Genomic DNA, 13,093 nt, shown 5'->3' on the forward strand with positions numbered 1-13,093 from the left:
AAATAATATTAATGATGGACTAGAAAGACCTTTGAATTGCTTTCATGTAAAAGTAGTAGTAGTATACTCTATAAGAAAGAGCATTAGATAGGAAGTCTAGAAACCTTAGTGTCAGTGAAACAGTGGTTAGATAGGCAAGTTCATAGTTCCATTTACTTAAAAAAAAAGCAGAGGAGGAAGGAATAATAACAACAAAGGATAAATGAGACAATTTATATAGAAGTGCTTATGAACTTTTGGAGTTATGGAAACATTTTACCTTTATTATTGCAGGAAGGTTGGACCATAAATAGAGAAAGACTAACTTCTTTCACTATACCTTTACATATAAAAAAATGCAGATTTCATCTTGCACTCGTACCAAACAAAAATGTTCAATAGAAGAATAGGAATATTGAAAGAAAAATGATAACTTTAGACTGTATGAGGTAATCATTGAACCATGAGGCTGGTTTAAACGTATTTATTTTCTGTTATTTATTGGGTCTCCGTTTCTAATACTGATTGACAGGTGCCACACCCCTTAGGGTCTTACCGTTCATTCTGCATAGCAGTAGTCATTGGATTGACTGTTGGGCTCACAGATTTGTTTCTTTCCCAAATCATCATAAGTTCCGCCATCCTTTCCTCAGCACACTGTGCAGTAAGCCGAGCCTCTGCATCCTGGTCCCAACAGTCTTCGATTGTCTCCTTGAGTGACCTCACTGCCTGTAAGACAAAGTACATGTCAAACCGTGTGTCTTTAAAAAATATATATACTGAACTTTTCAGTTCACAACATGAGGTAAAAGAAAAATCAATTACCTTAACCAGTATATTTTACATAGCTATAATAATGTATTTTAGGCTTCAAGGATTTGTAAAGGAACATTCTCAAAAGGTGATGAACAAGTAAACAAGCAGGATTTACCTCAACTCTCTGAAGAATTATTCATAAAAGTAAAAGCAACAATAAGTCGCAGATGTTTCTTCAAGGCCACAGGTTTAGTTCATTGTTGTTAATTCACAGTTATGTTATGTCAATCAACAGCCACTAATTCTGCTTCAAAAATAAGTTTTGAGTTTGATGGAATTTGGGGACATTTGGCTATTTTCTATCTCTAGGTGAGCTTTTCTCCTTTACCCCCAGTTAAGAGTGCTTGGTTGGGCGCAGAGGCTTACGCCTATAATCCCAGCACTTTGGTGGCTGAGGCAGGAAGATCACCTGAGGTTAGGAGTTCGAGACCAGTTTGGCCAATATGGTGAAACCCCATCTCTACTAAAAATATAAAAAAATTGGCCAGGTGTGGTGGTTCACACCTGTAATCCCAGCAGTTTGGGAGGCCAAGTCGGGTGGATCACGAGGTCAGGAGTTTGAGACCAGCCTGGCCAATATAGTGAAACCTCGTCTCTACCAAAAGTACAAAACTAGCCGGGCGCGGTGGTTCAAGCCTGTAATCCCAGCACTTTGGGAGGCCGAGACGGGTGGATCACAAGGTCAGGAGATCGAGACCATCCTGGCTAACACCGTGAAACCCCGTCTCTACTAAAAAAATACAAAAAAAAACTAGCCGGGCGAGGTGGCGGGCGCCTTAGTCCCAGCTACTCGGGAGGCTGAGGCAGGAGAATGGCGTAAACCCGGGAGGCGGAGCTTGCAGTGAGCTGAGATCCGGCCACTGCACTCCAGCCTGGGTGACAGAGCAAGACTCCGTCTCAAAAAAAAAAAAAACAAAAAAAAAACAAAAGTACAAAACTTAACTGGGTATGGTGGCATGCACCTGTAGTCCCAGCTATCGGGAGGCTGAGGCAGAAGAATCGCTTGAACCATGGAGGGAGTGGGCCGAGATCAAGTCACTGCACTCCAGCTGGTGTGACAGGGCGAGACTCTGTCTCAAAAAAAAAAAAATAGCCAGCATGGTGGTTTGCGTCTGTACTCCCAGCTACTTGCGAGGCTGAGGCAGGAGAATTGCTTGAACCCAGGAGGCAGAGGTTGCAATGAGCCAAGATCGTGCCACTGCCTGCCTGAGTGACAGAGTGAGACTCTGCCTCAAAAGAAGAAAAAAAAGAGTGCCTTATTCCAACCTTAAAACTTATAGACATCTCTTCTTTAAACTAGTTCCAAAACAGTAGTATCAAAAACAGTCCCATTCTGTAGTATTCCTATTCATTAGCAATTAACAATAGTCTCCCTTTTGGGGAAAGCTAGACTTTTTTTTTTTTTTTGAGATGGTGTCTTGCAATGTCGCCTAGGCTGGTGTACAGTGGCACGATCTCTGCTCACTGCAACTTCCGCCTCCCGGGTTCAAGCAATTCTCCTCCCTCAGCCTCCTTAGTAGCTGAGATTACAGGCGCCTGCCACCACACCCGGCTGTTTTTTTGTTTGTTTGTTTGTTTGTTTGTTTGTTTTTATCTTTAGTAGAGACAGGGTTTCACTATGTTAGCCAGGCTGGTCTTGAACTCCTGACCTCGTGATCCACCTACCTTGGCCTCCCAAAGTGCTGTGATTACAGGTGTGAGCCACTGCGCCTGGCCAGGGGAAAGCTAGTTTTAACTCCCTTTTTAAAAATAGACTAGGTTTGTTTTTAAACATCCACATGATTCAACCATTCTACTCTTAGGTATTTACCTACGTAAATGAAACCATATGTCCATACAAAGACTTGTATATATCTATATCTGCTACTTGGGATGCTGAGACAGGAAAATCGCTTGAATCCAGGAGGCGGAGGTTGGAGTGAACTGAGATCATGCCACTGCACTCCAGCCTGGGCGACAGAAATGTTAAAGGGAGTCCCTCAAAGGACATTAGACAATAAGTAGAACCCAAAAGCCTACTTAGGTAACCATAAAAGCCACTATTATTATATTTTTGGTTTCTAACTCCTTTTTAAAAACAAAAACAAAAAAAAAGGGGTCTCATTCTGTTGCCCAGGCTGGAGTGCTGTGGCATGATCACAGGTCACTGCAGCCTTGAACTCCTGGACCTAAGCAATCCTCCTCCATCAGCCTCCTAAGTAGCTGGGACTACAGGCAAGTACCACTATGCCTGGCTAAGGCACCATTGTGCCAAAATGATCCTTCTGCCTTGGTCTCCCAAAGTGCTCGGATTACAAGCAAGACCCATCACATCCAGACTCCTCCTTTTTTCTTATTTAAGAGAGAAAAGTGGCCGGTCGCGGTGGCTCAAGCCTGTAATCCCAGCACTTTGGGAGGCCAAGACGGGCGGATCACGAGGTCAGGAGATCGAGACCATCCTGGCTAACATGGTGAAACCCCGTCTCTACTAAAAAATACAAAAAACTAGCCGGGAGAGGTGGCAGACGCCTGTAGTCCCAGCTACTCAGGAGGCTGAGGCAGGAGAATGGCGTAAACCTGGGAGGCGGAGCTTGCAGTGAGCTGAGATCCGGCCACTGCACTCCAGCCTGGGCGACAGAGCGAGACTCCGTCTCAAAAAAAAAAAAAAAAAAAAAAAAGAGAGAAAAGCATAAAATAATAATTATAAATCCAGGCTGGGCATGGTGGCTCATGCCTGTAATCCCAGGATTTTGGGAGGCTGTGGTGGGAGGACCATTTGAGGCCACGAGTTCAAGACAAGCCTGGGCAACATAGTAAGATCCCATTTCCACAATTTTTTTTTTTTTTTTTTGAGATGGAGTCTCGCTCTGTCGCCCAGGCTGGAGTGCAATGGCGTGACCTCAGCTCACTGCAAGCTCCGCCTCCCAGGTTCATGCCATTCTCCTGCTTTAGCCTCCCAAGTAGCTGGGACTATAGGCACCCGCTACCAAGCCCAGCTAATTTTGTTTTTGTATTTTTAGTAGAGATGGGGTTTCACCATGTTAGCCAGGATGGTCTTGATCTCCTGACCTCATGATCCACCCGCCTCGACCTCCCAAAGTGCTGGGATTACAGGCGTGAGCCACCGCGCCAGGCCAAAAATTTTAAAAAATTAACTGGATGTGGTTGTGCACACCTGTGGTTCCAGTTAGGAGACTGAGGTGGGAGGATCACTTCAGTCTGGGAGGTCAAGGCTGTAGCGAGCTATGATGGCAGCACTGTACTCCAGCTTGGGTGATACAATGAGACCCTGTACTCCCACCACCCCCCCAAAAAAGAATGTCTAAAATTAAAAAGACTGGCAATACCAAGTGTTGGCAAAGATGCAGAGAAACTGGAACTCTCATGCATTGCTGGCCAGAATGTAAAATGGCACAACCGCTTTAGAAAACTGGCAGGTTTTTTTCTTTTCTTTTCTATTTTGTTTTGAGACAGTCTCGCTCTGTCACCCAGGCTGGAGTGCAGTGGTGCGATCTCAGCTCACGGCAGCCCCTGCCTCCTGGGTTCAAACAATTCTCAAGCCTCAGCCTCCTGAGTAACTGGGATTACAGGTATGCACCAACACACCCAGCTAATTTTTGTATTTTTAGTAGAGATGGGGTTTCACCATGTTGGCCAGGCTGGTCTTGAACTCCTGACCTCAGGTGATCCACCTGACTTGGCCTCCCAAAGTGCTGGGATTACCAGTGTGAGCCACTGCGCCCGGCCATAAAAACTGGCAGTTTCTTAAAAAGTTAAACATATACCTACCACACGATTCAACCATTCTACTCTTAGGTATTTACCTAAGCAAATAAAACCATATGTTTATACAAAGACTTGTACATGAATATTCATAGCAGCTTTATTTGTAACAGTTGAAACTGGAGGCCGGGCGCGGTGGCTCAAGCCTGTAATCCCAGCACTTTGGGAGGCCGAGACGGGCGGATCACGAGGTCAGGAGATCGAGACCATCCTGGCTAACACAGTGAAACCCCGTCTCTACTAAAAAAAATGCAAAAAACTAGCCAGGCGAGGTGGCGGACGCCTGTAGTCCCAGCTACTCGGGAGGCTGAGGCAGGAGAATGGCGGGAACCTGGGAGGTGGAGCTTGCAGTGAGCTGAGATCCGGCCACTGCACTCCAGCCTGGGCGACAGAGCAAGACTCCGCCTCAAAAAAAAAAAAAAAAAAAAAAAAAGAAACTGGAAAAAACCAAATATCTATCACGAGTAGATGGACAAACAAACTGTATCATATGCATACAATGAAATACTACTCAGCAATTAATAAACTATGGATACACATAAGAACATGAATAAATCTCAAAATAATTATACTGAAAGAAGCGAGAAAATCAGTACATTTATATGATTCCATTTATATAAAATTCTAGAAAACGTAAACTAATCTCTAGTGACGGAAAGCGGATCAGTGGTTGCCTGGGGACTCATGGGGGATAGAGAAAGTTGAGGAGAGATTACAAAACGGCACGAGAAATCTTCTGGGGGTAACTGACATGTTCATAATCATGACTGTGTGGTTTTATGGGTGTATACATATATCAAAACATACCTAAATGTACACTTTAATATGCGCAGTTTATCAATTATAGCTCTTTAAATGTAAAAAAAAATTGAGAATAAATCAGAATGGAAAACAAATATTTAGGCAAAATCTGATGCGTCCTTTGGAGGGGGACTCCAACTCTAGGAATAGGTAAATAATGATACCTTAATGCTTGTGTAAATGAGTTAAAGGGAGTGACATTATTAACATTGATGAGGAAAGACAAGTAAGGGGGAAAAAAAAGAATAGAAAAGATAAACAAGGAACTTTTTCAATCTTTCCTACCCAAAGGAAGGAAAATGCAAGCTGGATCTCGTTGGTGGGTCATAAAACCAGCTCAGTGGTTTAAAACAAACAACTCTAACCAAAACTGAAATGCTCTAGACTAGAACAGAAAACACTAGGACATACAGTAGGTAGTAAGGTTAGTATTATACTATGTAATGATGTAAACTTTGTGCTTTTTTTGAGATGGGGGTCTCACTATGTTGCCCAGGCTGGAGTGCAGTGGTTATTCACAGGTGGGATCACAGTTTACTACAGCTTCACATTCCTAGGCTCAAGCGATCCTCCTCACTCAGCCTCCTGTGTAGCTTGGACAACAAGTGTGCACTATTGTACCTGGCTGAAGTTGTATTTCTTAATGTGGGTTGTGTCAGACAAAAAGGATTTAAAATGTTGAATTCTATATCACAGAAGAAGTCTGTAGATTTTGTCCAAAAGAGAAAATGGAAAAACTAAAAATATGTGAAAAGAACTAGTAGTTTCTTCTGAAATGTATATATTTCTATATATTTCTTCAAAAGGAAAGACTAGAGGGCAAACATGAACTGAGGAAGAGTTGCCCCTTTTTTTTCTTCTTTTTTAAGACATTGTCTTACTCTGTTGCTCAGGCTAGAGTACAGTGGTGCAATCTCGGCTCAATGCAACCTCCACCTCCCAGGTTCAAGTGATTCTCCTGCCTCAGCCTCCTGAGTAGCTGAGATTACAGGCACCTGCCACTACGTCCAGCTAATTTTTTATATTTTTAGTAGAGATGGCGTTTCACCATGTTGGCTAGGCTGGTCTCAAACTCCTGACCTCAAGCAATCCACCTGCCGCGGCCTCCCATAGTGCTGGGACTACAGGCATGAGATGCCGAGCCTCGCCTTTTTTTTTTTTTTTTTGAGACGGAATCTTGCTCTGTTGCCCAGGCTGTAGTACAGTGGCGTGATCTCTGCTCACTGCAACCTCTGCCTCCTGGGTTCAGTGATTCTCCTGCCTCGGCCTGCCGAGTAGCTGGGATTACAGGCATGCACAACCACACCCGGCTCATTTTTGTATTTTTAGTAGAGATGGGGTTTCACCATGTTGGCCAGGCTGGTCTCGAACTCCTGACCTCAAGTAATCCACATGCCCCAGCCTCCCAAAGTGCTGGGATTACAGGGGTGAGCCACCGTGCCTGGCTAAGAAGGCACTGTGCTTGGCTAAGTTGCCACCTTTTATGTGAAAATATATTAAGATAAAACCATTGATTGCAAGAGGTCATACAAAACTAACACTAAGGAATAAAGAAAAGCCAGGCAAGTGATTTTAACAAGGGAGAGAAAAGAATTCAAGACAGACTAAGAAATGGAGTATAAACATTTGGAAAAGAGGCTGGGCTCACATCTATAATCCCAGCACTTCAGGAGTTTGAGGCTACAGTGAGCTATTATTGTCTCCCTGCACTATAGTATGGGTGACAAAAAACTGGAAAAGAATGGAAAACATGAAGAATGGTAGTACAGTTAAACAAATTATACCTGAACATTTTATGTAGGAGAAAAAAAGCCACTTTAAAATAAACGTGGCCTATAATTTTTTATTTTACCAATTTAAAATATTTTAACATAAAACAAAATTAAACTGTGCGTTGGGGCAAGGCATGTTGACTCATGACTATAATCCTGGCACTCTGGGAGGCCGAGGTGGCAGGACTGCTTGAGGCCAGGAGTTTAAGACTAGTCTTGGCAACATAGTAAGACCCTGTCTCTACAAAACAAAACAAAAAACTGGCCGGGCACGGTGGCTCATGCCTGTAATCCCAGCACTTTGGGAGGCTGAGGCAGGTGGATCATGGGGTCAGGAGTTTGAGACCAGCCTGGCCAATATGGTGAAACCCCATCTCTACTAAAAATATAAAAATTAGTCAGGCATGGTGGCACGTGCCTGTAGTCCCAGCTACTAGGGAGGCAGAGGCAGAAGAATCCCTTGAACCCAGGAGGCGGAGGCCGCAGTGAGCTGAGATTGCGCCACTGCACTCCATCCTGGGTGACAGAGCGAGACTCTGTCTCAAAAAACAAAAACAAAAACTCCAAAACTGTGTGTGTGTGACTGTTAAAGTAGTTCATTTTTACTGTAAATTCTGAAACATATAGGAAGAAAAAGTCATTTATTAACCCAGTATTCAGAGTAACTATGGTTTAACATTGTGTATTTCCTTTAGACTATTTTCTATGCTTTCATTTTTGTCAGGAAACTATTCTTCCACCCTTTATTGACTAAACTATGTTTGAGTCCCTGGTAGTTTATAAAATTAAAGCTAGTTTTTTTATAAATTAATATTTGAAAGGTTTTGAGTTTTACTATTAAAGGAATGTTTCTTCTTTTTTGAGACGGAGTCTCGCTTTGTCGCCCAGGCTGGAATGCAGTGGCACGATCTTGGCCTCGGCAGTCACTGCAAGCTCCGCCGCCTGGGTTGACGCCATTCTCCTGCCTCAGCCTCCCAGTAGCTGGGACTACAGGCGCGCAGCAACACGCCCGGCTAATTTTTTGTCTTTTTAGTAGAGACGGGGTTTCACCGTGTTAGCCAGGATGGTCTCCATCTCCAGACCTCGTGATCTGCCCGCCTTGGCCTCCCAAAGTGCTGGGATTACAGGCGTGAGCCACCGCGCCGGGCCAAAGGAATGTTTCTTAATCTCAATGAAACTGTGAAAGTAAAAATGGCTTCTTTAGATATAGCTGCATTTCTCTTTTTTTATAAACTATGTACTTGCTACCTAACTCTAGTATTGGATTGTCACTGCAGAGAAGCAGTTTATTGACTGTAGCACATTAGATTTAAATGGATTCCCTGGAAGTGAACCAAGTATTATAAATTCCTTACTTGGCAACCTACTCTATGCTGGAAGTAAAAAGTTTTCAGGTAAATATGCATATGATGCATATCTCATAATGATAGGGTTGCCAAGAGATATTTCAAAATAATAGATCCCATTTGCGCTGGTGAAATAAAACAATTTAAGGAAGATGAGGTTGTATTTTACTAGAATAAAATTTCATAAATAGATTTTTCTTTTAGGGATACTCTATTGTGAGGCTGGCACCTCTGATGAATTCTAGTAAAGTACTCGGCCTCTCACTTGCTGTCAGGGACCTCTTAAAGATCTGTCCCAGTTCCTATAGCAGGGAGCATAGTTTGGAAGCAATCTTGGACATACGTGCTTGACAATAGGCTCTTTAATTGCCACATACTTAAATATTTCAGTCTGACTCGAAACAGAAGCCAAATTTGAAAGTAACCTACTGACTAAGATAACCAATGAAGACAGTGCTCATTCTAAATCTGTATGGGAACTATAATGTGTCTTTAGCCTTTCTCTGACATGACATCACCCCACTTAAGTCAGGATCCAAAATGCAAATACTATTCTAGTCCTACCAAGACAATCTAAAATTGAAATGTGAAAATATATAGTAAAATAATTTTAGTTGCTTATTTTTCACCTTTTGTCCTTTTATTATAGTCAAGAAAACTAATTTGTATAAAGTATAAAAATAACATCTTCAGAATGAATCACCCTTATTACATTCTGAAAACAAGAACAGACTGCTATGGAAAAGGCAAACAAGAGTTTCTGGAAATATAAATATGATTGTGGATGCTAAAACTTCAATGAATAGATAACTGATACAAGGGTAATAGTGAAAACTAAATGAGTCATTTGCAGATAAAGCTGAGTAAATCTTAAAAAATGTAGTAAGGGAGGCCAGGTGTGTGGGGAGGGGGAGGGGAGGGAAAAGGGGGAGGGGGAGGGGAGGCAGAAGGGGAGATGGGGCGGAGAGGAGGGGGAGGGGGAGAGGGAAGGGAGGAAGAAAAACATAGAGGGAGAAAAAATGGAAAATACAAGAAAAAAAATGATTCCTAGAATGCCATGTGGTACAATATTTGTCTAGTGGGAATTTCAGAAGGAAGAATTGAAAGGTACAAAATAATTTAAAAAATAATACCAGGCCAGGCATGATGGTTCATGTTTATGATCTCAGTACTTTGACAAGCTGAGGTAGGAGGATTGCTTGAATTCAGGAGTTTGAGACCAGCCTGGGAAACAAGGCGAGACCCTGTCTCTACCAAAAATTTAAAAAGCCAGGCAAAGTGGTGGGCACCTGAAGTCTCAGCTATTCAGGAGGCTAAAGAAGGAGAATAGCTTAAGCTGAGGAGTTCATAGCCGCAGTAAGCCATGATCACACCACTATACTCCAGCCAGAATGACAGAGCGAGACCCTGTCTCAAAAAAAAAAAAAAGAAAGAAAGAAAAGAAAATGCCTCTGAATTTAAGAAACTTTTGAATTTTCAAACTGAAAACCTATCCAGTGCCAAGCAAAATGTGTGTAAAGATCCATGCCCACAAACATCAAGGCGAAAAGTCTTAAAAGCTTATAGAGAAAAAAAAATTAAGAGGATAAAACAAAAATATAACAAAACAAAAAGCAGTGAAATGATTCAGGCTGGCATTGAAATTCTCATTAGACTGGAGACTAGGGCCTAGAGCACATGGAGAATGTAGGCTACAGAATGATGGAGTGGTAATTTCAAAGTTGTGAAGAAAATTATGATATTGAAACTATTATCCAGCCACATTATTACTCGAGTGTGAGGGCAAGATAAAAACATTTTTAAATATGCAAGGATTCATGATGTTTACCACCATACACATACTAGTACACATTACTTAAGGAGGAACTTCATTAAAAAAACAATCGTTTACAAGAAAGAGAATGATGTGAGATTTTTAATGCTGCTTCTGAGTATAGCCTAAAAACAAGACAAAGAAAGATGACAAGAAACCAAAAAGAAGGCCGGGCGCGGTGGCTCAAGCCTGTAATCCCAGCACTTTGGGAGGCCGAGACGGGCGGATCACGAGGTCAGGAGATCGAGACCATCCTGGCGAACACTGTGAAACCCCGTCTCTACTAAAAAATACAAAAAACTAGCCAGGCGAGGTGGCGGGCGTCTGTAGTCCCAGCTACTCGGGAGGCTGAGGCAGGAGAATGGCGTGAACCCGGGAGGCGGAGCTTGCAGTGAGCTGAGATCCGGCCACTGCACTCCAGCCCCGGCGACAGAGCAAGACTCCATCTCAAAAAAAAAAAAAAAAGAAACCAAAAAGAAATCATTTGATGACTTTTTTTTTTTTTTTTGAGATGGGGTCTCACTCTGTCACCCAGGCTGGAGTGCAGTGGCACGATCTCAGCTTACTGCAACCTCTGCATCCCAGGTTCAAGCAATTCTCCTGCCTCAGCCTCCTGAGCAGCTGGGACTTGATGACATTTTTTTTAAAGAGACAGAGTCTTACTCAGGCTGGAGGGCAGTGGCGTGATCATAGCTCACTGCAGCCTCAAACCCCTGGGCTCAAGTGATGGATGATAACTTGAAACATTCTCCCCAAAGCATAGGGGAGATTTTAGTAACTAATGTAGAATTTTTATTTCCTATAAATCCAAGCACAATCCTTTCTTGTGTAGTGAATGCTTACATAATCATAATACTACAAATTTCTCATGTTATTTTATTTAAATATTAGATGAATTTACAGACAAAACATAAATCGTTTAATAATAGAATATTACAAACTGGGAGAAAGTAAACGAGAGATAACTTAAGAATAGAGTATTTGAAGTTATAATGGTAACTTTTAGAAGAAAAAAGAAAACCCAAAAGATTGCTAAAGGGAGTTACTTATGGAGCGTGATAGTAGGGAAAGGTAGGCTTTTCCTTTTTAATACAATAATTATCATATATCATCCAATAGAATGATTATATGATTTTATCAATAGAATACTGACCAAATGGAGAGAAATAGATACATCTAGAGGTACTGACATTAAAAAAAAGTGTTTAAGTAAAAAAAAAAAACTTCAGAAATGATAGTGGATAATTAGATTATCCTATTTATACTAAAAGATTACGAGTGTGTATTTGTTAATTTGTAAGATGTTTTCAGTGTTGTAACAACAACTTACTCAAATGGCAGGGGATTCTGAAGATATTTCATTGTCGTGAAGTACATATATATATATATATATTTTTTTTTTTTTTGAGACAAGAGTCTCGCTCTGTCGCCTAGGCTGGAGTGCAGTGGCACGATCTCAGCTTACTGCAACCTCTGCATCCCAGGTTCAAGCAATTCTCCTGCCTCAGCCTCCCAACTAGCTGGGACTACAGGTGCATGCCACCACGCCTGGCTAATTTTTTGTATTTTAGTAGTGACGGGGTTTCACTGTGTTGCCCAGGCTGGTCCCGAACTCCTGAGCTCAGGCGACCTGGCCGCCTTAGCCTCCCAAAGTGCTGGGATTACAGGTGTGAGCCACCGCACCCAGCCGAATTATATTTTTAATAAGCATAATTCATAGGTTGCACCTTGGTTTTTTTCAGGTCTAGCCTAAATTTTCATTAGCCATTGATTATGTAAGCCTGCACTACTTAACAGTTTTGGTACTATTCTCAAGAGAGTAAGATAGAATTTTAATAATGTTTAAAATATTAATATGTTAATTAATTTAGCTGCTACCTAATCTGGCAAACTTAAGACACATTAGTTATTCTCTCTAGATAGTACTTTATGCTTGGAAAAAAAAGTGGAACTAAAAACTGACTTTTTTTCATATTGAAAAATTTGAAAACATATAACATCATAAAAATCAAGTTGGATTTCTGGCATTAGGCAACTCCAAAAACTATTAACATTATTAACAGTCTATTTCTGCTTCAAACAACATTAAAACATATTTAGTCATAAGTCCTCTCTTTAATAACTTAGTTTTTTCTTACCAGACTATTTTCTTTCCAGGCTTCTGGGAACTTGGGTCTCTGTTTTTCCCTAGACACAAGAACCTGCATATCCTCGAAAGTGGGATGGTTTCCAACCTCTGTCTGAAAAGCCATCTGGTACTCTGGTATGGATTCCCCTGTGGATTTGTAGAAAAGAATGACAGAATAAAATTTCCAATTATCATAAATGATAGAATAACAGGGGTATTTCTGATACGAAGTAAGCAAAAAAATTGTGTCACAATCTTTTTATTTTTCCAGCCCCTTCAGGCACATTTGGAAATCCTAAAGAGATGTTGTTGTAGGTTTAATGATTTTTTTTTTTAGATGGAGTCTCACTCTGTTGCCCAGGATGGAGTGCAGTGGCATGATCTCGGCTCACTGCAACCTCTGCCTCCTGAGTTCAACTGATTCTCTTGCCTTAGCCTCCCGAGTAGCTGGGATTACAGGTGCACACCACCATGCCTGGATAATTTCCATATTTTAGTAGAGATAGGGTTTCACCATGTTGGCCAGGCTGGTCTTGAACTCCTGACCTCAGGTGATCCAGCCTCCTAAAGTGCTGGGATTACAGGTGTGAACCTCCACGCCCAGTCTAATGCATTATTAATAAATGCTTTGCTTAGAATAGTCTCAAATATTTGTTGATAAATCAAATGGTAGTTT

The 13,093-nt window shown here is 41.7% G+C and overlaps 1 protein-coding gene across 2 annotated transcripts in view; it reads right to left on the minus strand.

The window, feature by feature from the left end:
• BMPR2 (bone morphogenetic protein receptor type 2) overlaps positions 1-13,093 on the minus strand; it is a 210,406-nt gene that overhangs the window by 15,133 nt on the left and 182,180 nt on the right. For both annotated transcript variants that reach the window (XM_033230678.1, XM_033230679.1), the window contains exons 10-11: positions 12,428-12,564; positions 536-708 (exon numbers count right to left, since the gene is read on the minus strand). In XM_033230678.1, the coding sequence (XP_033086569.1) occupies positions 536-708; positions 12,428-12,564 (310 nt within the window). The remainder of the gene's footprint in view (positions 1-535; positions 709-12,427; positions 12,565-13,093) is intronic.

The sequence above is a fragment of the Trachypithecus francoisi genome, unplaced genomic scaffold (assembly GCF_009764315.1).
Source record: "Trachypithecus francoisi isolate TF-2019V2 unplaced genomic scaffold, Tfra_2.0 Lachesis_group13, whole genome shotgun sequence".
In the NCBI taxonomy this organism is placed as follows: Eukaryota; Metazoa; Chordata; class Mammalia; order Primates; family Cercopithecidae; genus Trachypithecus; species Trachypithecus francoisi.